Source organism: Lygodium microphyllum, chromosome 30, assembly GCF_053477565.2.
Source record: "Lygodium microphyllum isolate KBCC chromosome 30, Lygodium_microphyllum_v1.1.10, whole genome shotgun sequence".
Taxonomy (NCBI): Eukaryota; Viridiplantae; Streptophyta; class Polypodiopsida; order Schizaeales; family Lygodiaceae; genus Lygodium; species Lygodium microphyllum.
Window position 1 is genome coordinate 18,222,475 of NC_141164.1, and position 27,976 is coordinate 18,250,450.

Consider the following 27,976-nt stretch of genomic DNA (forward strand, 5'->3'; position numbering starts at 1 on the left):
GTAGGATGGACCCGACGGTCACATCCGCCACGCTTCCCTCGGGGATTGTTTTAGTTATCAATTACCTACCACATTATGTTTGACACATAAAAGTAGCTTCATTAATCAACCCGTTAACCACAGGTTCCTTTATGTAATTTAGGGCACAAACACGAAGACAAGATAACAAGATCAAACACTTCCTTAACTTATTTTCAAATTAATGTTTGTCTCCCGCCCATATAGGAGAATTAAGTGTTCCTTTCTGCCTCCGCAGAAATAATCCTTCCGTATCCCGGAATACATTAAGTATCATGCCCGAAGGCTATCCCAACAATCTACAGGATTGCTGCTCCAAGTTCCGTCCGTAGACTAGTACACAGGCCTCGAGATCCCATCTCAAGTCATGTCGGCCTCTTGTGTGGGATCCGAAGGCAAGGGATTTACAGCCAGAGCCTCCCCTGGCACCCAAGCGTCCTCCCGCTCCAAGCAGCACCCACGGAGAAACCTCTCGCGGCGGGTTAGGTCCCTATACCCGGCGCGGCTAACAACCCTTGTGGATAAGGCCAGATAGACAGTCGGAGGTAATTGATCCTGCCTCTCCCTCTAGGCTCTTAACATGAAGCATTAAGTGTTTTGCCTTGAATAAGTTCCTCGAGCAAAGAAGTTCAAACAATGTACCTAAGTATACAATCACAATCATCTCAAAGGTCGTTTGTACGGCCAACTGCTAAGGTATGGTTCCTTTTTCCCGAATGCTTCCAGCATACAATCCTGGATCGTTCGCGACTTGGCGAGATCCCAATAATCTCAAACAAGATCATACAAGCAAATATTCTTGATAGGTTAACTTATTTTAACTTGCTCTTTTCCTTGGGTTTTACCTTATGGTATCTTAACCCTAACTCAAAGCATTAACTGATTAACCAAGGCAACGGACAAGCCTTATTCGCAACCCAACCAAGGGTCTTTTATTCCTCCTGTTCTTTACATTATCTCCCTCTAACCAAGTTCAGTTAACGCACTTGGCAACGCAAGACTTTTCATCTAGTCCTTCAGATATAATCTAGATGCATGCGTCCCTTCCATCTCTCTTAGTGCGGTACTATACAAAATTTTCCGATTAACTCATCTTACTCGCACTTCGAATTCTTAAAGCATCAACACAATCCGCGATCTTTAACTCTTTTCACATTTAGTCAATGAGTATTTAACCCTAATGTGCAAGTACTTGTATAGCCTAAGTTTTCCTGCATCAGTGCAAATGCATCCTATGAATAGAAACTATCATTTCATGTGTCTAATTTAATCACGGATGCAAAACGTGATTTTTATTGGTTAATTTAAGCATTGCTTTACGCGAAGGTCTATCATTTTATGTAAAAATTTATGAAAACCGTATCGTTTCATATACGTCAATCCATGCAGAATCCATTCTATTTGTCCACGACTCCCATACAATCATGCCGTATTTGCAATATTTCGTGCAACAATATTTCTTGTACTAGACTAGTCAATATTTCATGCACTTGACTTTTCATAATCATGCACCATGAACAATAAGCAATAAGAATAGTGGGAGGATTAGATACCATTTTCGAGGGGATTTCTTGATTCCCGTGAATGAGTCTTCGTGTTTGGCCTTCTGATTTCTCTTCGAGTTTCCTTCATTCTCACCTTCTTCTCCTCCTCCTCTCTCTCCCTCTTCTTCACCTTCTCCTTCTCCTCCTCTCTCTCTCTTCTTCTCCTCTCTCTCCCTCTTCTTCTACTTCTCTCTTATTCTCTCTTCTTCTCCTTCTCTCTTCTCTCTCTCCTCTTTTTCTCTTCTTCTCCTTCCCTCTCTCTCTCCCCTTCTCTTCTTCTCTCCCTCTCCTCTTCCTCTTCTACTTTTTTCTCTTCTCCTCTTCTTCTCCCTCTCTTCTCTCTCCTTCTCTTCTTCTCTCCCTCTCCGCTCTCTTCTCTCTCTCCTCTTCTTCCTTTTCTACCATCTTTCTTCACCTCCATTGAAACTTCCAAATACAAACACATTTCAAATGAAACAAAGCTTGTATATCGCATGATCTAATACTTGGAAACCAAAATTTATGATTAATTTTGAGTTGCTCTATTATTCATTTGCTCTTCTAATAAGAACTGGAGGTCTCCTTTAAGTCGCCTTGATGTTTAGCTAAACAAGGATTAAAACTTAAAAAGATATGCTCACTTCTAAATCCAAATTCCCATGAATGAGATGCATATTGATTGTTTGTAAGGCAAATAACTATTATATGCACACTTCTAAATCCAAATTCCCATCAATGAGATGCATAATGATTGTTTGTAAGGTAAATAACTATTATATATGCACACTTCTTATATGCAACCTCATAATAGATTATGATACACACTTCTTGTATGCAAGCTTATATTAATCGAACACACATTATAGAAAGGACAACACATAGTTCTTGAATTTATATATTTTTGGCTTTTGGGTATTTCAATTATTCATCTTTCCCTTCATGATACTCTTCAACATATTCTTTTATTACTCTAAAAACTTTATGACAACTCTTTAAAGTAGCTCATAACCTAATAGGTTCTTTACGCTCCTTTTTCAATCACTTCTCCATTTAAAATTGAGAGCAACTGTCTATATATACTTCTCCATTTAAAATTGAGTGAGTGTCTATAGATAGTATCATCAAATATTTGAAGAGCTCCTTGCACATCTTTCAATAACAAGATAAATTTAATCCTCTTTCTATTTTTCATATATAAGGATCCTTGCCCAAAATGAGTACCGTCAAATCATTGTTATATCTATGTAGAGACCAAGGAAAGCCAGGATGAAGGAAATTTAAGGTCATTTTGTGATTCACGAAAGATAAAAAGTCAACCCCCTTGCTAGGCATTTTTCACCCCAATGAGACCCTTCAAAAGGGAGTTTACCCTTCACTAGGGTACAAGTAAATTTGCCCTTCAAAATGAGTATACCATAGGATAAAAAGATAGGCACACCCTTCCAATCTTTTCATGATGCAATGGAGGTTTTAGTAAACCCCTTCAAAATAAAAATTTGGGCTGTCTTTCAAATTCTAACACTGATCACCTGCCATGATAGTCCACTTCCCTCTGTGCTCACCTTAAGTGCACCCAACCACCTGTTGTTGGCACACCCCTTTATCATCATACACTTCAGCACAAGCTGGCCTATGCATGTATCTGCTGCATGTCTAGGTGGGCCACAAGACTTGCCTACCAAAGGCACCTGTACCTTCTTTTTACTTTTCCAGCAATGTCGGTAGTTTCCATTGAACTCTAGACAGAGTTCTGCTACCTTCATTGTCAATCTCAAACTTCTTAATTACATAACAAGACATCCCATTGCATGGAACTTCTTATAAAGTGCAGTTGGCAAGATATCCTCCATGTCAACGAACAAAAATTGCAATTGACTTGATTGCTTGTGAAACCTCTCCAGTCTTTCGGCACTGGGAATCCTGTATGTTATGTCTACATTGATCAATCAGCACATTAATGCTGGTTTGTGGATGCTTGTCATCAAGGTCTATCATGGCTCTTACAAGCTGTTCTCAACTAGCAAGCAATTTACATTTTATCCTACCATGCTGCATTGTGGTGAAAATATGTTCTGCAGGCCAATGATCCTTTATTGTCCAGGACAGATGCCACGTTTAATTGTGCAACCACTCTACTCTGTGCAAGAAAAGAGCTAAAGGGGTACCACAATCAGAATATAGAATTGTGATAAGAGAGCTTTGAAACTAAAGTAAACGCAAAAGAAAAATGTGTCAAGCTCATAAAATATCGTCAACTTAGTCACCTGTTCACTCCATAGGTCTCCCACCCATGCTCTCCCCCTACCAGCCAGAGTCCTGGTCAAAACCACTGGGCCCTTACAGTGGCCTGTCAACATTGACTTTCTAGTCATCTGAATGCTCCAAAGAAGTTGGTCAACTAGCCTCAACCATTCACCAAGGCTGCCATCAGCTTCATAATCAACCTTTAACCTCCTTTCTGTGTAAATGGTGATCCTGCACATACTGAAACAGAACCTGAACCAATAGCACCAAAACTGAACTAGAATCACATACAGAATCAGAAACCATAGCTGCTGATGAGCAGATTCATGTGTTGTGGCTGGAGTCAAAAATCCCTTCTACTATCCTTGGTTGAAGTGGTTTGACACAGTCATTTTGTTCCTTTTGCTAAACAAATGTACTGACAGATTCCAATTTGAAAAGCCAAAACAACTATCACATGAAGCAAGAATAACTCAAAAATATGCCTAGTAGCTTACATTATTGAATCAATTCCATAATACCTAATGAGAAGAGGTTTGGTATCCGCCCAAAACAGAGAGAATTCCATCAAACACAGCAGAGTCTACTTCCCAGTGAAACACCACAACCAAAAGCCCTGTAAGATGCCACAAATAGCTGACTCTTTCATTCTCTCTGCTAAAAGAAGAATCATTCTACATTCAGAAAATAGAATTTCTTCTGTTTTCTACCACTCATATTTTCAAAAATCGGAAGTACAGGCAGGCCTGGAGCACATAGGATGATGATAGAAACATGCGGGTATGCTAGATCTGTTTATCCACATCTTCAAGATCCCATTCAGCATTTTGTACTTATGGCTCATGAATACCGAATTAATGCTATTACATAAGCTGTAACTCACATATACATGGCTCGTGGCAGTTTCTTCCCTCTTTGTCAGTTGTTCAGACACATTAAGATGGTGCAACTCAATTCAGGCAATGAGAGAAAATGTGAGGCACAAGGAAGGCTGTGCACACCTCGGAACTTGCTATGCTAAGATATAACAATGCCATGGTTTTTGAAACAAAACTAGCTTCTGGAAGACCTTGATTCTTTTCTACCATGCCGCTCCTCAGTATCATCCCTTTTCTCTGTCACCTCTCAAGGTCTTTTCTCACTTCTTTGGTCTCTGAATTTTCCATCCTCCCTAAAACGATCACCAAAAACTCTTCTGTTTTCGTTCTTTGGGATCTCTTTCACATCCTCTCTTTGTCTGCCATGACTTCTGTCATAACTGGACTTGCTGCTCTGAAGCTTCTCATCGTCTTTGTAGTGACCAGTTATTTCACGTCCACTCCAGCAAGTTCCACCACCATTCCTATTATACCATGCATCTTCATTTGAACTATACCAAGTATCCTCCTTCAAACTATACCGCGTATATTCCCTTCTATCTGCGCTGGACCTTAACGTGGTTTCTCTTCTTGCTTCCAACTTGCCCTTACTCTCTCTTATATCAGCAACTTCATCCCTTTTCTTAGAAGGGGCTTTGTACTTGTCATGATCCCACCTTGGTTCCTTGTCCCTTGGTCCCCAGCCTGTATCAGCACTTCTCTGTGGACACTCAATACAGATATTTGATATCAGCACACACCAAGAATCAGAAAGTTACATACAAGCATAACAACATAAGTTTATTTGAACATCAGACAATACTTTCCAAGTCCATCACAGCAAACATACAACCTTCTGACAACAAAATGATAAGAACAACCTTCAAGAAAACCTACCAGAGTCACATTGAGAACCGTAGAGTTGCTCACCCCCATTTCCAGTAGCATCAGGCAGCCAGCTCATGTTTTAGGAGTATGTTACGAACTAAACCCTATCCAAGCTTTATCAAAATTTAGTATATACATGCCAAGCAAACAAACAGTTGGATAAATCCAGACAAGGACCTGATTCTCAGGCTGACTCCATTTTCCTAACAACAGATTCAATTCATCAACCAATAATCCTAAGCCCACAAATTCCTACCTTAGAAGCCCATTGTTTAAACTGCATGTAGAAAATTGTATCCCTTATTCAAGAAGTCAAAAATCCCATTGTTTAGACTGAATATTCAAAAGCCTATAGCTCATTCAAAAAGAAAACATGAACCTTATAAAGAGCACGCTTAGCCACCCACTTGAGCACTCTCAGGCAGTGTTCACTTACAACTTCCAAATGTTATTTACATTCACGCCCTTGTTAGGACCTTTACACATCATTTGTGCATTTGTTTTTCTTCCCAAAACTAGAAAATGCGCATTTTTTTTCTCACCCTAACTAGGAAATGACCATTTTTGAAATAGACTGCAACAAATAAGTGTGCATATCATATGGTGAAGAAGCAAAAAGCCACAGCTCAAGAACATTTCACAAAACCGCGAGCACTGTACCTTTTCATCATGAGAGAATTTGCAAGATGATCCCCTGCTGCACTCACCACGCTGGAAAGCATAGCAAACTCCTCTCTCTTCCCGTTTCCGCTGTTGTTCTTCCTCATCTTCCTCTACCTTCCTTTTATAGTTAGCCACATGATCTACCTTCAAGACCCGACCAACCACTGAGGCTCCATTCAGATTATCTGCAGCAAAGTATGAGTTCAACCATGGGTATGTTTTCAAAGCAATGACAGACTTGCAAAAATCAGTTTCAAAAAACAAGTTATGACCTTAAATTCAACTGTGGATATATTTTCCAAAGAATAAAAGACATGCAAAACTCTGTTTCAAACAAGTCGCAATCTCTAACAATTAAACAAGTGATTATGAAAATATAACATGGTATTCTTTTCAAGCATTATAGTGTACTCACTTGAAATGCTTTTGCAAAATGCTTATTTCAGTATACTTACAGAAATGCTTTTACACATCCATTACATATATAATGCATGTTTAACGGAAAGAGATGAAATGCATTATGTAGCATGCAACCTGCGGCCTGCTGCCCCAGTGCCAGGGGTCACAATCCAACTGAAGGTCCAAGTGGATGCACGGCTGATGCCAAAGAGGAATGAGAGTGAAGAGGAATTCCCAGATCTGCTCTCACTGGGTCTGGGACTGAAGTACCAAGTCAGAGGGAGTTTGTGATGAAACCCCCGAGGGTCTGGCCCATTGAAAACGTACAAGTATCTAGCCAGGTCATAGAATAACTGAAATTTAAATACAATGCCAATAAATCTGAAGAAGAATGGACAATACGCGTCATCAACAACATGCAACACTCCCCCCAACTGAGACTGCACATCATCCTTCACAGCAATGCTCCTGTAGGTTGGCTGGTCCTGAACACTGGAGTTGCTGTTTGGAGTCATGAAAGAGTGTGCTCTGTTCCTGATCCCGGTACTCCTAGAAACCTGAACACTTGCCCATTGAGATGATAGAGATCTAGTACTAATCACTTCACTGCACCCACAATTCTGCTGCAATAGGATAGCTGTCTTATCCTTGTTCTTTGAATCTGCCACAGAGTTGAGTCCAGTCTCTGGAAAGATATATCTTTGCCTTTGGGGACAGAATAAATAAACACACACACACACACATGTGAGTGTGTGTGTGTGTGTGTGTGTGTGTGACTTGAGAGATATGAAGAATTGGAAATGCATAGAAATGACTTTGGTAATCTAATCACAAAATCACTGATCAACCATATGGCATGTACACACAATTTATAAATTGGCCTATTAACAACTATTTCAATATCAACCATAATCCATGAAATTAGAGACATAACAATCAACAAAAATAAAGATTCAAAACATTGTAATCACCAATGGTGCATTGTAATCAGCAATGTTGCATTAGTCCAACAAACATGCAATGTAAAGTCACAAAATATGCACCAAAGATGCAAGTTACAAGAGCTTCTCGTTGATTCCAAGTCAATACTCTAAAAGTTCCAAGAGGCTAAGTGCTCTCATTCATGGAAGATGGCTCCCCTGGGCCTGAATGCTTATCGCGTTGAACAACATCCTCGCCATCACCATCATCATCACCATTTCCCCACCGTACAAAAGAATTAGCCTTTGCAACTGATGTCCAAGCTAGCAAGCAAATATTGGAGCTCACATAAACCAGGTCATTCGTCTTCATTGCACCAAGAAGATTTCTCTTCTTTGAGTAAATATGCTTGAATGAACTCCATAGCTACTCTAAACAAGACGAGCTAACTATTTGGCTAAGAATACGAATAGCCAAACTCCACACCTCTAGAGCTTTTGCCCCACAATCCTCCCACCATAAAGCAACTCCAATAGTTATCTTGTTCTCTAGCACATCCTCTGTATTAAACATCCCTAATGTCTACCGATACACAAAGAACTGATTTTTTATTTTGCATTGCATCTCACAACTAGGATAGAGCCTTGCAAGCAATGTGTTCCAAGCCTTAACCACCTCGAGGTCTCTTTCTTGCATCTTCCTTGGAAACTCAAGATCAAGCACATATGTTGCAACATGCATAGGCGAGTCGTACTCATTCCATCTGCTAATGCATAACTCCTTGATCTGCCCATACCTTTTAGCATTTGGCTCCAAACTCTCCAACTTTTCAATCATGCGATCCATACCTTTATATATCTTTCTAATGCATGAATCCATCCATCTACAAGCCGCAACATATGCATGATAGGATCAACCATATAATTGGTGTGATTCACCTCATTCCAATGTGATTCACCCCATCCCAATAATCTCTATCAAAGATATATGCATTACATAACACAGCAATGGTAGTGGTAGTAGCAGCCCCATTTCAATTTTCATACTCATCACCAACAAATAGTTCTCTAATTGAACCTTTGCAATAGTGTAATTAACCAAGCATAAAAATTTTATATGCAAATCGTGTTTCCGAGTATTTGAGAACTCAAAGGTTCTTTGTCGCTTCTTTTGTGAAACTCAGCATACAAGTACTGATGCTTACATAGAAATGTGACAATCTTGTTGCCTTTCGCAACAACAAATGCAATCCACAATAAGTCCCCAATATCCTTCAACAAGTTATTCAAGCAATGTGCCATTCATGGACTAAAGGTGATATGTGGATACATTGCCATTAAAACATTTCCTATTGCCCTATTTGTAGGTTCACCATCAACCACAAATTGCACTCCATTTTCTACCCGACAACCTGCACTGCCTGGAGGCTCGCACCACTTAAATGCCAATACAATTGCACCTTTCCAATCTCTGAGGCATCATGACTACCAACAAAGTATACATCCCCACGAGAATATGCAACACCACCATGTATGGATAACCTATGGCATGTATCACTCCATCAATTTGCTATCAATGTCACTCCATTTCTTGCCCATTGATTACAAATATTTGTTGTTGCAATCTCTATGGCTGCTTCTCCTTTTGAAGCAATGTAGTCTTGATAGTTTTTTATGAAGGGGGCCTATATCTGGGTCCATACTCTGCAATCTTCATCACCATATTTAAACAATACAAGCTGAATTGAATGCAATATGGTCATGATAGAAAAAGCATACCACTACTACATCTATTTCCTCTGTTTTCTTTGGTTCCCATGAACTGTGCAATGAACTCTATCTAATACAACAACCTGCTGTTGTCACTCATGGCCCATGAGAAGGTTGCATAGTTGCTAATCCTAGTGGTCTTAAGCATGAAGCACCATGCCCTACTCACCTTGGAGTCCATGATGTTGAATCCACTGCTATGTTTGGTGTCCTCCTTACATACATATTCCCCATAGAAGTAGCTACGCGATCAAGCAACTCTCGTCTTTTCTCAAATGATATATTAATACAAAAACGAACACCTTTCCCCTCCTCAATGATAGGCTCTCACTCTATCAGGCCCACTAGTGCAACCATAAGGGCAAAGCTTGCATTTCCAAGGGCGAGCTCCTCCACCTCTCATTGGCACCCCTACATCTACCTCATCCCACCATGACCAAGTGGTGCTTTCACTTCCTCCAATTGTTGATGAAGTACCTACTAAGAATGATGAAGATCCCATAGATGTTGGCACTGCCATCTATATTAAAAGTAACAAATAATGAGTGAAGTTCAATGAAATTGCAGAAAATTGCAACCCAAATTCATGCATGTGTTTGCTAAGAATGCCCAAAGTCTGGTGCTATTTCAGTCTACATTGCTTTGCTGAAAATGCCCCAAATTAGGAGCGATTTCAGCCCCCAAATGTGGGGCATTCCATCTTGCTGAACTACTGAAAATGCCCCAAATTCAGGGCAATTTCAGCTACCAAATTTGGGGCATTTCAGTCTGCATTCCTTTGCTAAAAATACCCTAAATTTGGGGCAATGATTGATTTAATATGCCCCAAATCTGGGGGCAATTTCAGATCCCAAATGCCCCAGATTTGGGGACATTGAACCAAATTTGGGCCCCAATCCTTGTTGCTGATAAAGCCCCAAATTTGGGAAAGATTGCAGCCTAAATCGTAGATGCTTTGAATGCCCCATATTGCCACAAGTTAACCAAATTTTGGGGACATTGCAGCTAACTTTGAGCTGCGAATCCTTGCCGAATCACCCCCAAATTTGGGGCAATGACTGATCCGAAATGCCCCCCCAGTGTCAAATTTGGGCCTACCCAATTTATTGGCCACTAGTATTAGTGGTGACATTAGAGACTAGGCATTAATTGATTAATGCCAATCTAAGGGTCAATAACTGCTCAGGGATACTTGGGAGATCAATTGGCTGGGCCAATTTAATTATTGGTTGGTCAAATTATTTTTTTGGACACTCAAATAATTATTAAGTTAATTTTCAAAATTAATATTCTAAAAATTAATTTAATAAGCTGGATAATGTTGGAAAATGGGATCAAAAGGCTACCACTTAGCAAAACTGATCCGGGTGTCAACGATGAGAAAACTGCAAGCGACAGCTAGCCGCTGAAAACACAACAATATGAGGCCTCCATGTAGCAAGGCAATACCAAGTATGGAAACACCAAGTGCTACAGAGGATGTTGATGACATGGTAGCAATCATGTGGGTTGGATAGCCAATGAGAGGAAGGCTAACAACTGAAATCTGCACATGGGATTGAGAAAGCTACACACAAGGATGGATTGAATGGTGGGCAACCTATCTATTTATGGATGCAAAAGAATCCTCCCAAATTGCGGCCTATTAAGTGTACCCCAGTGAGGGAGAATGAAAAAAGATGGTTAGATTCAACACATCACAAAACAAACAAGCTAATCCAACCACTCGAGGCTGTTCAAGATGAGAAAAAGGGTGATGAAGGATGGCGAGGTGGTGGTAAGGTGGTGAAGAACCTGCAGTGAAGATAGCTCAAGCCCAAGTATGCTCTACACAATGAGATGTATAGAGTAATGCTACATGATGAGAATGCACCTACAATAGGTGCCACTTGGACAGTGTCCCTTGTGTAAAATTTGTTTCATTAGCGCCCTTTACAAAGATAATGAAATCATGCAAAGCAAAAGAAAATGTGCAACCCAGTTGAGGGAGGGGGAAACGTCAAAGACAAGTATCGAATCCTGTACAATATCGAGAAAGAATAGAAACCCCCTCTCAACCCTAGATGTCGAGGCTGAAGGAGAAAGAGGAGCGTAATGTCAATCTTCTGTGGTGCCAAGATCCATGATAATAGATAAAGATGAGAATGAAGCACCCTAATTGGAAAAGCGAGGTAGAAGTTACCTCCATGATAGCATCAAGAGGGATGCTGCACAATCCACCTCGGGAGGGGAAGCCTCCATGCTAGTAGAAGAGCAAATCTCCTATGGATATGAAACCACGAAAGGAACGGTACACATCCCATGTCTCCAAGCCAGCAAGGACTAGTGAAAACCTGCATGTTAGCCCTACACTAAAATACAAAGCCTTGCAAAGAGAGATCAAAATTTGCAAAATATAGGTTAGTAGTGAGATGCTCCAAAGAAAAACAAAACAAAAAATGAGAGCTAAATGAAAAAACAATGCAATGAGTGTGTATAAATGAGTAAATGTAGCGGAAGACTAAGGAGTCTAAGGATGTGGCCACCATCGCATACATCTATTAACAAGTAGCTAAGACCAATCAGCTAATCCTTCAAGAGTACTAAAAGATATGGGTCATTATCTACTGCCACATGTCTAATGGTCACTGGGGCAAAAGGAGCAGATGGAGCAACAATGGGAGGCATAGATCCACTAGACTATCCAACGGGAGTGGAAACAATTGCAATAGTCTATTGAGGCTTCTTAGGAGACTGTTGTTGACCTTGGTATGACACTCCTCGCCACATGGCCCATTCTCTAGCAATGTGCAAAACCTATTTTTCTTAGAAAGTCATTACCAAATGGGTTTTGTTCCTTTATTTTCGTCAAAGGAAGAGGCGTCACCCTTGTTTTGGCTTGCCTTCATGGGCAACCAAACCCTCTTTGAATAAGAGTATATGGAAAACTTATTGTGACCTTGATCATGCAGCCTCGCGTAACGCAAGAACTGACACTCGAACTCATAGATTCGCAATCGCAACAACAATATAATGTGTTGAATAAAAGTATTTTTCAAGTAATTATTCAAAAAGAACATAATCTGATCATCGTCTAACTTCAAAGAGCCAAAAGTGGTAAACTCCACGAGTAGCCACCAATATTCTACGAACTTGACTTTCATATCATCACCTTTCTTAATGTAAAACTCTTGAAGCTCAAATTCGAGAGTGATATGTTGAGAGCAATCTCGTGCCACATAGCGGTCAATGAGATGACTCCAACACTCAAATGCAAGAGGGAAATACTGTAACTGAGAGTGAAGCTCAAGAAACACCCTTGCATAAGCTCAACATTGGTTGTCGCTCTCCATTGATGAATGTAATTAGGGTAAGCTAGTCGAGGGTCCAACATAGACCCCAAACAAACTACTAGGTCTCAAAGACCCTGAGATTCAAGCACTTATTGCATGAAGTTTAACCAGGTGGTAAAATTCAACCCATTCAAACAAGTATTATCCATGAAGGTATACTTGGCCATAGCAAGAGGAGTGGTAATGCTCTAGGATGGAAAAGATGGGTAGGGAGGATCGGGTGGGGGAGTGGAGTACACTTGGGAAATAATCCTCGAGTGCCCACCATGCAAGCAAAAAGTATGCACAGTGGATTTAAATGTGGGCATGGTGACCACATGAGTAGCCTATGGAGGAGAGAGGGGGACACGAGCAAAAGATGAAAATCCATGCATAGGAGTGACCCATGGAGTGTGTGATGACACACCATAAGCAAAGGATAGAAATTCTTGCGTCCGAAAGATCAATGAATAGCAAGGTGAGTGATCGGGGGTAGTGAGGCCAATACCCATCACAACCGTCCCAAGGTGAAAAGAAGTACTCACATATGGATATGTTGAAGACACAATGTTAAAAGGATGGCATTCCCCCGAATAATGTACCATGGTACAAAGAGATAGTAAAGTGTAGGTACATAGAATATGGTGTGGAGAACGATAAGAGTGCTAGGAGCAAAGATGAAGGATCCACCTCCTAATGTGTTGGATGCGAAAATGGAGTGTAATGCAATGTTTTGGAATGAAGAAGAGAGGAAATCAAGATGTGGATTATAAAAGGGTGAGATAAGAGGGATTTCAGAAGATTGCTTTATATGCTCAAATAAAACAAAAGATGTAGATATATTTGATTAAGGATGTCTGCTTCAAGAGCCCCCCTCTATTAAAATTCCCATACGGAAAATCATCCACATCTTACACACCAAAAGGAGAAACAAGAGAGGGTTTTTATTCATACAACTCCAAGGGGTTGCAAAAACCTAACACTTGGCCTAGCTAAGATAAAGAAACTGTGTAATGTCCCCATAAGATCTAACCTGCACACGAGACACGACACAAGCCAAACACACCAAAAGGAGAAACAAGAGATGGTTTTGATTCATACAACTCAAAGGAGTTGCACAAACTTGACATTGGGCCTAGCTAAGATAATGAAGATGTGTAACGTCCCCATAGGATCCAACCTACACACTAGACATGATTGTTGTCCTCAACAATATCCTCAAGACAAAAACGAATCTTCAATGCTCTGGATAGTTTTTCCACTTGAACAAATATTCAGGGTAATAGTCTGACGGGATCGTTTAGTCCTAAGATTAAGAACCAATTTGGCTTCTGAGTAAAAGATAACAAGCAATATATTCAAGCCGTGAGACTTTCTCAATCGGAACAATCTAGTTACCTTGTCTCAATTGTTTTTTTCAAACAACTCCCGTGGAACATAGGGTGAACTCGAATTTCCAAAGACAAGTCTGACTCATAGGATACGCTACATATCTTCTTGATAATTTGAAAAGAAGCACAATACCTTGAAGACAATTTATAGCACTTGCTAGTAGTCACTGAATTTGAGTCCTTTGGGACTTTTAAAGTAAACCCACATGTCTTCCTGGGGCTCTCTAGAAGTACGATGTTGATTAGCATAAAATGTGGCACAATCCTAAACCATTTTAATGCTTTCCCTTGCAATTGTCAACATCACTTGTATATTGTATTGTGCAAAACATCAACTACAAATTACATTTTTATCCCCCTAGCTCTATCGCAATTGGTGGATACATAAGCATAAACAAGTTACAACCAGTAGCAAAATGCTTAGCACTATTATAAGCAAACTCAATCTGAAGAAGATAATGCTCCCAATCAAATTGTCTTTGAGAGACATATGCATGAAGCATATCCTCCATGGTATGATCCGTCTGTTCGCCTTGCCCATCAGTTTCAAGATGTTCCGAGGACGATATGGACAATCCAGTTCCCAATTTTTAAAAGACCGTTTCTTAGAAATGGCCATTGAACTTAAGAATCCCAATCACTTACCATTTCATCAAGCAAGCCATAAAATCTATACAATTGTTCAACAAAGAGACCAGCCAACTCATGGCTTCTCACTGTCGTCTTTATAGAAACAAATCGAGCCATTTTTATCAATCAGCCGACCACAACCTAGATTAAATCATAATCTTGATTCATATGAGACAATCCTACTACAAAATCCATACAAATGCTATTTCATTTCCTATCGGGGATTTGTAAAGAATCCAACTCCCTACTTGCTTGTGCCATTCAACTTTATTAAGCTAACACTGCAGACATTCACGCACATAAGACTCAACCATAATCTTAATATGCAGCCAATAAAAATAACCAGTAACCAAGGCCAAAGTCTAGAGTATGCTAGCATGTCCAATACTTGCAACATCGTAATACTCGTATAAAATTTTCTTACAGATATCCTAATCATCAAGTACACACACTTCACCTTGTTTAAAAAGTAATCTATTTTAAATGGAATACGTTAAGTCCGTCTTTCTCTCAATAGTCAATCTTCAAACATCCAAACTACCTCAGCTTCCCAAGCTAATAGGTCCCTCTTAAACTAGTTATCATATCTTACCAAAGTGAATTTCATTTTGGCAATGCCCTTTAAGAGCAAAATAGAGACCAACAAAAATTTCGAAGAAAGACAAGGTATTGACTTCAGAAATTTGACTAAAAACATCAGCAACCATATTAGTCTCTTATAGCGAATTTTGAAGTCAAACTCTTGCAAAAGCTCCATCCATCTTGCCTTGCAACCACCAGATCCGGCTAATCATATAAGTATCTCAATGAGTGGTGATTCGTCCAATAATAAATTAGGCAACATACAAATAATGATGTCATACTTTAAGTGCATGGATGACTACCAAGAATTCCTTCTCTTAGGTGGTATAATATATTTGGGCATCGACGAGCTTACGGCTCTCAAACACCATAGGTCAACCATCCTAATAAAGAACACCTAAAGCATAATCACTCGTATCAATATAAGCCTCAAAAGGTTTATTCAAATTGATAATCTACAACATCGGTGTAGTGATAACAAGCCATTTTAATGATTAAAAACATTGATCACGCTCACTAGTTCAAACAACGGACGAACTAACATATTTTTTCTATCTACAACATCGGTACAGTGGTCACAAGTCATTTTAATATTTGAAAACATTGATCGCGCTCACTAGTTCAAACAACGAACGAACTAACATACTTTTTCTTACTTCAAATACCCTTAAGGAAACATACTAAGGGTTTAACAATATGAGCATAGTTCTTAACGAATTTTCCAAAAAACCTCGTAAAACCTAGAGAATATTTTACTTGCCTTATGGTCCCTGAGATAGATCGATTGAGCACTACTCGTAACTTTTTGAGATCAATACAAATGTCATCAATCGAGATAATATGACCCAGGTATAATAATAGCTTCTTGCAAAAGATTTCGCACTTGGATAGTTTAGCGAACAATTGCTCTCATCTTAAAAGACATAAGAAAATACGCAAATGTTTCGCATGTTTCTCCAATGACTTACTATAAATAAGGATGTCGTTAAGAAAAATAACTATCCACTTCCCTAGATACGAACGAAATAGATCATAGATCATCTATTGGAAAGTTGCAAGAGCATTGGTCAATCCAAAAGATAGGACCAAAAACTAATAATATCCATATCGCGTTCAAAACGCAATTTTTGGGACATCCTCCAAAGCTATCCGTATCTAATGGTATTCGAACCTTAGATCAATTTTCATAAAATAACGCACACCAAAAAGTCAAAGATCATCTATCTATAGCAACAGATATTTACTCTTTATGGTCACCTTATTAAAATCTTTGTAATCCCCATATAAGCGTATCATGTCATTCTTTTTTTGACAGAAACAATAGGCACACTCCACGGGAATTTACTCGACTCAATATAACCCTTAGCCAAATAGTCCTAGAGTTGCCTAGCTATCTCATCTTTCTCTTTCAAGCTAAACCTATAAGGTTACAAAGAGAGAGAGAGAGAGAGAGAGAGAGAGAGAGAGAGAGATGGGATGGTTGTCGAGTAAGGTTTCAATCCTATGGTCTAAGGTTCCGCAAGACCACGAAAGTCCATCAAGTAGCTCGTACGAAAAAGCATCAGCAAACTCATGTAATATAGAATCCAAATATCCGCTTACATTTGAACGACATTAAGATTGTTAATAAAAGAAATTGAATCACATTGATTATCAGGCAATTAAACTTTTTCAACAAAACAAATATAAGTAGTAACAATTGGATCGAAAAAACATTGAGTAAACTCTATTGTTGAAATTATCTATATATTATTTTCTATAATCCCACAGGGTAAACAATTCTCAATCACATGGAAACGATCATCAAACTCAAACGAAAGTACATAATTTTTATAATCAATATACAAGGAGTATTTTTCAAAGAACCATGGCATGCCTAGAATAACATCCACATGGTCAAGGGTCATAAGTTCAAAATCCATGACCTGATGGTATTGTTGGATCAAAAGATCCAAGTCTAGCACCATCTATTAGATTTGTTTATCCTCATGTGTGAACACATTATTTTGTGTAAAACTATGTGTTTAGGTATGAACAACTTTTATACCACTTAGCACTAAATAAGAGTGAAAGGTGTAGATGGATACCTCGACCTATATATCCACATCCTATCACTTATATTTTCATACTACAAATCTCACTATCAATCTATCTTTTAGCTTATGTGTACATGCAAAAGTTCTCTCTCTCTCTCTCTCTCTCTCTCTCTCTCTCTCTCTCTCTCTCTCTCTCTCTCTCTCTCTCTCTCTCTCTCCATGGAGTTCCATCTACCATGGTTTGCTAATCACACGCGAGCTTCATACCCAACAATGGTATCAAAGCGAGTTTGCCTTCAACTTCACCCATGGCTATCCAATATTCTAGTGGTTCTCTTTGTGTGTCCATTTTGCATATTTGCCACTAGCTCTTCGCTGCACATCTAAAGAAGAGGAGGAGAAAATACTATGCTTCTAATCTATGTGTGTGTCCCGCATCTATCCTTCAAAATAGACCTATGCATGCCTTGCACCTATCCTTCACAACAGACCTATCGTCTATTTGACATGCATGCCCTGCACCTATTCTTCACGACAGACATACTGCCAACAAACAGTCATCAAGCCCCTATCTACTAGTCGCTCTACCTGCATTCTATGCACCCTGATCAAACGTGCTGGTCTACCTCATCGTCTACCCCATAATTGTCATTAGATATCTTGCCTATACCACGTCAACCTCCTTGCCCATTGACATTCACATCATAGTCTCATCATCTGCCTTGATACCATTTACCACAAAAATAAGATTTTTAAACCAAACCTTAGTTGATTAAAGTCTTTTTAAAAGAAGTGGGCTTTTTCCATTTTGAACCCATCTCTCAAAATTTCATAACAAAATTTGAGGCTTCTTTAATCTGAGCCCAATTCTCAAAATTTCTTCTCTCAACTTTGGGGGTTTTCACATTAGTGTCTATTTACATAAAATTGGGGCCATTGACGACACACACAAGACCACTCGAGTGCTCATGCCTTCAGTATCGCGTGAAAAATGATTTGCCAAGCATCCAATGTTTGACGACATCATCGCACGCAATCAACATTGATCGCGATGTCCTCAATATTAACATCAAGGGAAAATCTTTTATCCCAAAATTTAATATAATAACAAAAATAAAACTAAAATATAACAATATTAAAATTAGACACTAGCCATGCTTATGCAAGTGCTAAGATCTTTCCAACACTTACTAAAATTGTGTGGGTTTTCTGGCCGAATTTTAATCCAAAACAAATTGTATTTCTTTCTTTTTTTTTTCATTCTGATTCACAAAGGAATTATATTTTAAGGAGGATTCGAACCACTTTGTGCATGACCTCTTAGTTAATCCTGAAAGCTATACTCATATATTAGACCTCTCATCATATGCCTAGTGCCTCTAAGCCACGTTGGCTTTTTATCAACCTCTAAGCCATGCACACACACCTCTGAACCATGTCTTACATCAGGTCCCTAAGCTTATCAATAGACCATGTCATGACCAACCTCATGTTGTATCTCTCTTACTTATGTATCTCCTTTTTCAAAATCATTGTATGGGATTAGAGACTACCTCTTTGAAGTAAAATCTTTTCTTTTTCCTTTTTTATATGTTTCAATCATCCATGACCCGAGGGGATTTTGCTAGATTTATTCGTCCTCGTGTATGAACACACTTTATTGTGTCAAAGTGTGTGTTTAGGTGTAAACACCTTTTACACCACTTAGCATTAAATAAGGGTCAAAGATATAGATGGATAACTTAGTCTATATATCCACACTCTATCTATCACTTATACTTTCATACTACATAAATCACTATCAATCTATCTTTCAATTTATGTATACATGCAAGAGTATTCTCTCTCTCTCTCTCTCTCTCTCTCTCTCTCTCTCTCTCTCTCTCTCTCTCTCTCTCCATGGAGTTCCATCCACCATAGCCTATTGGTTACACACGAGCTCCATACCCAATACCATCCAATCCCAACGATCCACCGTAGGGCTCTCCAAATATGGAACACAATAAACTCGATCAACGAGTATTGTACAGAATCGCAAACTCTATATCAAGCAAAAAGAAATAAAATTATAAGTAGAACCATTATCAAATAAAACTATAACGCCTTGATCATTATACACCCTATGACCTCTAAAAGATCATGCGGATCAAATACAATTTTATTAATGGAACTACTATTGCTATTGCTAGCATTAACAAAACATTCTTCAGATAAAATTTCAAACGAAATACCTGGAGCCTCAAAGGTATTTATCAAAGTCTTGAAAGTAGACTTCGCCTTTTTGTTCTAGGGACACTTACAATCACTGCAAAAATGACATGTTTGATGACACACAAAACAAAGGCCCTTTGAGTGATCCTCGCTACAAGTGACCTTACCCCTTGCCTTCCTTTTTTTAATGCAACTCCAAGGTCAGGTGATAAGTTACCATGGGAATAGATGACTTCTTTAGCTTAAAGATTGAGACAACTTGATGGGAATCCCCAGTTGACCGGCTGCCCCTACTTGCAACCAATGTATTATCAAAATCCTTTGTATACCTATAGACATCCTCAAGCGAATGAAGAGGATTGTGGAGCACCTCAATAGCAATCCAAAGAGGTATCCCATGTAGAGCAACACTTGATTATCCAAGGCCTTCATCCTATACAATAATTTTTTTATTTCTTAGAGTACGATCCAAGCTCTTTTTTCTCATATCAAGCTCAAATAATTTTCAAAAATTTTCAATCAGATCATCGGTCTCATGAAATAGTTCCAAAAAACGAATTAAAAATCAGCCCAAATCGCCGGCTTAGGATGTAAGCCCACCCATCAAGCGTACACCTTCGCCTATAACATAATTTGTGTCTACCCTATGCGTTGAGTAATATCAAACTAATACAAATCGAAATACACCATCATTTTGGCCAATCATGAGTCGATGTTTGTCTCGTCACATTTCTTCATCTCCCCTTTAAAGGGATCAAGGTGGAGCTGAAGAAACAACTTCCTCATGGCTGCAGACAAATGGAGAATGGGAAGTGCGCAATTTGGCTATCTACTACTACATTTCCTTCACTTGACCTTGCAGAATCGCCACAATGGACTAATCTCCTTCGAACTTCAAAGAAGAAGAGCCTTCGAGATGTTGCTCATGCATGTGCTCACCTTTGGAAGAAGGCAAACGAGTATCCTCCATGTGCTGAGATTCTGTGAAAATGGGAACATTTAAGAGAAATACACCATGAGAAGACATGATATTGACAAAATAAGAGACTTTGAAAACGATAGAGAGAGATGACAAAAGAAGAGCAAAGAAGTAAAAACGGTCTACATTTAATGCAAAACTTGATCCTCTCTTTTTTCTTTTTTGTGGAGTGGATGGGATGGGTGGGATAGTAAAGAAGGGGGCAGCCTCGGTCAAGTAGTGAAACTAGTAAATAAGTCCAATTATTGTTTAAAAGAAAGATAATGTTTGATTGACTCCTTTCTTTTTTTCAAAAAATAAAAATTTATAAGTAGGATATAATAGATTCAACCACGTGGGTCATTGTTGGAAAATGACAGCCAACTATGGAGGAGAGAAAAGAGAGACAATGAGAGTGTCTTGAAGCAAAATAGTAGAGTGTACTTGCTGAACTAAAGGAATGAGAATGAAAGGTACGAGATAGATCTAAGATAGACCTAGCTCTAACTCAACTAGAGTTAACTAACTCTAACTCTTAACCCTAAGAGTGGTGACACAACTTATAACTTTAGTTGTGTTCACACTAAGAACTTTAAAAGAGCTAAAGACTAAAACATTTGGCACTACCCATAGAATTGGCAAATTCTAACACCCCCCTACAGTGCAAATGTAGTAAAGTACAAGAATGATCAGTCACATCAAAGGGTAGCAAGTTGAAGGACTTGCAAAAAGCCTCAAACTTCTCACAAGGTAGTGCCTTGGTGAAAATGTCTGCAACATTTTCCTGTGTAGCAATATACATCAAGCTGATCTCTCCTACATAACATCTCTCTCTAACATAATAGTAATGCGCCTCAATATGTTTCGTGTGAGCATGAAACACACGATTTCCTGCCACTAGAATAGCACTCTTAACCATCAAAAAAAATGGGTATAGGACCCTCCAATGGTAAACGTAGATCAACCAACAATCTGTAAAATCATACACATTCCAAGGCTTCCTTGTACTCGGCCTCACAGGATGAGGTAGCCACTGTAGGCTATTTCTTGCTTAGCCATGAAATGCATGAACCTAGAAAGAAACAATGTCCACTAGTAGACTACCTAGTGTCATGAGGACATGTATTTTTGAAAACCTCACTTCACATGTAGATTAATTTTTAATCACATGATTAAGTAAATGTTGCACGTGTGAGGTACAACTTGGGTTAAAGTAAATTTACGAGCTTGGGACCCGAAGAAATCACAGGATGTCAAAGGCAAAAGTTGCTATAAGTTATGCCACACATGTACTTAGTGGTATCCATTTGGCCATACATGTCAATTGGTGACAGTAGAGAAGTGGCGTTTAATGGTACCTAACGCCAAATTGATAGTCAAAGATGACGCACAGACACTCAAGAATGGAAGTTGCCTAGCCAATTTAATTATTGGCCAATCATATTATTTTTTAAGGCACCGAAAATATTGCTAGATTAATTTTCAGTATTTTAAGGCTGAAAATTAATATTTAATTATGAAAAATGTCGGAAAAACCATTTGGGAAGGTTGCCACTTGTCAATAATGCCCATGCAAGATTGAAAAACGTCTTTAGAGGCTGGAGAGAGACATTTTTATAAATTCAGCCTACAAGAGAGGGAGGAGAGGCTGCTGGTCTAATTTGCAGCAATTGGAGGACCTTCTGAGGCAGCCAAGGGCAGAAGAAGACCAATCAATAGCAGTTAACAGCATCTACAGGCTGTTGAGACAAGGCAGCAGCAATAAATGACTGATTTTCTTCAATTCTTTGCATCTACATGCTGTTGTGGCAAGGCAGCAGCTGCATTTGACTGATTTTCAGTCATTCTTCGTGACAAACTCTGAATTTTCTCTCTCTACAGCTTTCCCTCTCATCTCCCAACCATTTCATAGCCTTGCTCCGAAAATCTTAGCATTTTGGAGCCTTGGAGGCTAAGAAATTTCAAATTTCTCTGCTGTAAACTCTAATCAGCCAGCAGAAATTAGGGTTTAGCAACAGCCTCAAGAAGCGTGCCAAAAATTGGAAGCTCCAAGACTTGGATTCAACCGGGTTGAAGCTGTTTTTAGCCTATTCAAGTGGAGGGGCCAGCAAATAATTGAATTTTGAGCATTCTCCATCTCCATCAAAGCGAGTGAAGGCCAATTGATTGCCCGAATCAAGGAGCAAATCATATTAAAGACTTGCTTGTGATTTTGAGCAGCAAGGGGAGTTGGAATACTGAAAGGGATTGAGAAAATCCCATTGTAAATCAACTTTTTCTTGAATAAAGCTAAAGAAATACCAAAAGGGGTACCAGTTTTGGGACCAATCGGATGTGTCTTATCCAAGATCAGTATATAAATTTGTATTTTCAGATTTGAATTAATTGTTTGCTGCTGTAATTAAGTTGTAGTCAGGGATTTACTACCCATACACGGAAGGAAGACTGGTTTCATGGAAAATTAATCTAATAATTATTTTGATGTCTTGAAAAATAATCTGATTGGCCAATCAATAAATTGGCTAGGCAACTTCCATTCCCGAGTGTCTCTACGCCATCTTTGATCATCAATTTGACATTAGGTACCCTTAAATGCCACTTCTCTAGTGTCACCAACTGACATTTATGGCCAAACGGACCACCTAGACCAACAACTGGCACCAGATACCACCAAGTACCTGTGTGGCATAACTTATAGTAACTTTTGCATTTTACATCCTGTGATTTCTTTTGGTCCCGGGCTTGTAATTTTACTTTAACCCCAGTTGCACCTCACATGTGCAATATTTACTTAATCATGTGATTAAAAACTAATCCACATGTTAAGTGAGGTTTTCAAAAATACATGTCCTCAAGACACCTAGTGTCTGCATCACCAACCCAATCCAAATCACTATAAGCCTAAAATTGCAAGTCTCTCCCCATGAAATAATAATGCATGTGACAAAGTACCTTGCAAGTATTTGAAGATCCGCTTAATAACTTGCCAATGTATAGTACGTGGACTATGCATATACCTACTCACCTGAGACACTACATACTGAATATGAAGGTGTGTATTGTAAAGATAAATAAGAAAACCAACAACTTGGCTGTAAATTGCAACATCAGACATCTCTTCACCATATGCATAAACAGCTTCAAGCCAGGCTCCATAGGAGTACACATAGGTTTGCAATATTGCATATTAACCTATGTAACAACTTATCTACATATTGTAATTATGGCATCATGACACCATGATAATTTTGGGTGAATTGAATCCCAAAATAATAGTATAGACAGCCCATATCTGAAATAGCAATAGCATGTTCTAATTCAGCCTTGAAGTCTGCAATTTTCACAGTCATTAAAACAGGCCATCTTCCACGTCTTCATTCCAAAAAGGAAAAACGGCCCACCCCTCACGCATAGCAAAGGTCGAACCCACCAAACGGTGTTGTCCATTCCACCCCGCAAAGTCAATTTGATCGTTCATATTCCGAACAAAGTGGCATCGCTCTGTTGGCTGCCCTGCTGTGACATTCCACCCTACCATGATGGATTTCTGGCAGTTCGTCTATCCAAGTCACCACTCTCTCTCACCTATATTTCAATCAATCGGTTGATCTTTCCCTCTCACTCAATCGAGACTTTCTCTTTCTCCAAAAAATTCATAATTGAGATGTTCTCTTTCTCCAAGTTAATCGTTTTCAAATAATCGAGATGTTCTCATCCTCCAAGATAATCATTTTCTGTTTCCACGGTTATCAATCATCTCCTCTTTCCCCAACACCCAAAATCCAACTTGACAATAAGATTAACATTAGTAACATAAGCACTAAATTAATTGTAGCATTAACATAAGCATTAAATATTAAAAATGACTGTAGCATTTAATGTTATACTAAACTTAAAATCGATGCTAAACTTACCATTAAATATTACATTACTATCAATGAAAATTCTCCTATGCTAATTCAAGCTACAAGGTTTCAAACTACAATGATGCTTTGCCATAGCCCTAGAGTGGCAACTCCCCGAACTCCAATCATTGGAACAACCGAAAAACACTTGCACACTGCCATCACCCCAACACATAACCCGAGTACAAGTACGAAAAATCATTGCTCTCATACCCACCACCCGCAACACGTGCCCCCTGTTATGCTAAGAATTGCTCTTAGCCACTTAAACAGCCCCAAAACATGCTTATTTTAGGCTTATTTTAGCCAGAACCCTAATTTTCTATAAATTGGCAGCCAATTCTCTCTCCTGCTGTTGCAGTCGATGCAATCTTTCTCTCTCCTGCAGGCTGTCTTGCCTATGTTTCTACTCTTCCTCTCACCTGCTGACTGTGTTTTTACTCTTTCTCTCTCTTCCAAGCTGTCCTGCCTGCGTTTTTAATCTCTCTCACCTCTTGCCTGCGTTTTTAGTCTTTCTCTCACTTGCTGCCTGCATTTCTAGTTTTTCTCTCTCCTCACTGCTGTCCGCATCAGATCCAGCTTCTCACTGCTGCGTTTACTGGTGTTCGACATCTGGAGGCTGCCTTGCTGCGATTCAGGATCCGTTCTGAGTACGACACACTCTCCAACTCATTACCCCTGCCCCAATCCTTGAGATACAGGAGTTCGAGGTTCAGTATTCATTCACTGCAATAGTGTGTTTACTGCATGAGCATCGTATTATTAGTAGTCATATCATTTCATTTATTCACTGTGTTCGTTGTCTCTGAGTTACCTTAACCCTAACTGTGTTCTTTTATCAATCTCTGCTTTGTCGTACGGTTTCTGTTTATGCTTCTGTGTTAGGGTATTCTCTTTAGATGGTATCAGAGCCTGGTACTCTCTGAGAAACCTAGGCCTTTGATCTAAGAGCTCTTCGCAAGAAGCAAGAACAACATTAAGTTCAAATGGCTTCGAACACATCAACACCAATTCTCTCTCCAGAACAACCTATGGCGAGAACCGAGCGAGAGTGGGCCGATCAGCTTGCTCCACAAAGTTCCGACATGGTGGAAGACACATATGAGTACATGGAAGAACAGATAGGCAAGCTCACCTCTGAAGAATATAAACTGATCATAGCCTATCGACGAAAAAAGATTTAGGAGCTCGACCGAAGGATTGCCCTTCAAGAAAAGCTTTTGAATGAAGGTATGCATGATTGTCACTCTTCAGATGTTGCACGTAAGTCTGATGATGTTGTAGGGCCGTCGAGACCTCCATCAGGGATGGGCACCCCTCTCGAAGAGCAAGCTCCAGATTATTTTCCATTTTTTCGGACTCTTCAATTCTCTCCGGTGCAAGGTACTTTTGATTCGTCTTTTGTACCTTCTTCTTTTACCTCTTCTATTTTGCAATATACTAATAGAGTTCATGTGGAAGAAAGAGTCCAGTCTGTTGACTACGGAAAAGGTCCTCTTGAGGACCAATTCTTGTATATTAGCACACGTCGCGTGGACTATAAGAAAAAGTCAGGTACCTCTTCTTCTGCCCTTGCTTCTTTTCCATCTACTTCACATAATCAGAATGAATTTGGTGTTCCTTTCACTTCATTACATGGTGCATCATTATCTTCACAATTTCATTTTCAATCTTTAAATGATAAAAATGAACAAAAAGAATCTGCACCTCATATACCTCACTTTCAAAACCCACCCATCCCACCACATTCTTCCGTTGCTTCACCACTTCCATTTATACCATTTACATTTCCATTTCAGACACCTCATGTCGCACCGCACATCACATCGAGAGTTTTGGAAACATAGGCACATCCTTTAGAACCTCATCCTTCCCTCAGCCGGATGGTGTTTCACCTATCTCATATACACTTTCCGGGTCATTACAGCCTGTGTATCCTACTCAGTCTCTCCCAAGTGTGGATCAGTTGCCTCCACAGTTTGCCTCCATGGTTCTAGCTCATCTTCCGCCAAGAATGCATTTAATGACAACATTTGTTTATACAGGTCAAACTTTACTACCTAGTCGAATTTGATGAGACATGTCCTTGACTCACAAAACCTATGGGAACTTGTGCAGGGAACCTATGGGATCTTGTGCAGGGGTTGCAACCCCAACCCGATCTCACATTTGTTCCATAAAACGTCGTCCACTCATGGAAGGCTAGGAATGCCTCCGCTAATGTGGAGCTGATGCAAGGCTTATTGCATGAGTTTCATTCTCAGCTTTAGTATTTTGACTTAGTATCAAAGCGGTGGGCACACTTGACAAGATAGCTACACACACATGCCTAATGACAAGATAGGTAAGCTTACTCCCCGAGCTAATCTCCTTATTTTTGTGGGATATTCCTCTAAAGCGAAAGCCTATCGTTTCTTCAATCCTCAAACAAACAAGGTGATCGTTAGACGAGATGTTTTTGACGAAAGGGATATTGTGCAGTTTTCTACATAGGATTCTAATACGTTTCCTTCTTCCACATCATCCGAGATCGTACCTACTGAGCCTGGTCTACTTCCCGCTCCTAACATTCCTGCAGTTTCTTCAGCTTCCAGAAACCCTTTGCGAGACCCGTTACCACGCTGGTACCAGCAGACCATGCGGGATTCGGGGATCCTACCACCGGATTCCTCTCCGGAGGGACCTATAAGATCTACCCGGCTTGCTCCTCAAGCATCATTTGCAACGTTGCTTACAGCTGATTACATAGCAAATTCTGAGCCGGATACATCACTGGAGGCTCTTCGACATCCTCAATAGTGAGAGCCCGTGGAAAACAAGCTAGAGAATATTGACCGAAATGAGACTTGGACATTGTTGAATCGTCCGAGCTAGAAGAAAGTCATCGGGACAAAGTGGATTTTTCAGACGGCATTGATTATTTTAAAAAAATCATTGCCTCTACTACATAGTTGACTTCCTTTCGGTTGCTACTCGCGCACGCTACTCACCACGGCTGGCCAATACATCAAATGGATGTGAAGAGTGCCTTCCTGAACAGATACTTGGAGGAGAAAGTCTATGTGCAACAACCACCGGGCTTTTCTTCAGGAATACCTAGGGATCCGGTATTCCACTTGCAGAAAGCTCTTTATGGGCTGAAGCAAGCGCAACGATCCTAGTTCCATAGAATGAAAAAGTTCTTACAGACTCATGCATTCCATTCTACCCCTTATGACCTGAACTTATATGTTCGATCTCCACCAAAGGGGATTAGCTATATCCTGCTATACGTTGATGAATTACTCATCACAAGCTCAGATTCTGCTGCCATAGCAGAAATTAAGGCTAAGCTTAAAGCTGCATTTGAAATGAGAGACCTTGGTTTGTTGTCCTATTTTTTGGGGATGGAGTTAGTTTGTTCTGGAGAATCTATTTTTGTGTCACAGCAAAAGTGCGCACTTCAGCTTGTCGAACAGTATACTTCGGATCAGACATGGCCAATGGCCATGCCTCTTCCTCCTACTCTCCACTTGTCGAAGGATATCCTAGGACAACCCTTCGATGCACACACCTATCGTTCTGTTGTAGAAAAGCTTCTTTGGTTAATTCACACTCAACCAGATTTAGCTTACTCAGTTGGCATACTCAGTCAGTATATCACAGCACCTAGGATGTCACATTGCAGTGA

The 27,976-nt window shown here is 39.6% G+C and overlaps 1 protein-coding gene across 1 annotated transcript in view; it reads right to left on the reverse strand.

Moving 5' to 3' along the window:
* Nucleotides 1–2,709: 2,709 nt before the first annotated feature.
* LOC148009592 (RNA recognition motif (RRM)-containing protein) overlaps nucleotides 2,710–27,976 on the reverse strand; it is a 94,655-nt gene continuing 69,388 nt past the window's right edge. Inside the window, exons 4-7 of the mRNA XM_087672983.1 lie at nucleotides 6,191–6,378; nucleotides 4,669–5,363; nucleotides 3,806–4,401; nucleotides 2,710–3,694 (exon numbers count right to left, since the gene is read on the reverse strand). Coding sequence (XP_087529109.1) covers nucleotides 4,911–5,363; nucleotides 6,191–6,378 — 641 coding nt within the window. The 3' untranslated portion in view covers nucleotides 2,710–3,694; nucleotides 3,806–4,401; nucleotides 4,669–4,910. The remainder of the gene's footprint in view (nucleotides 3,695–3,805; nucleotides 4,402–4,668; nucleotides 5,364–6,190; nucleotides 6,379–27,976) is intronic.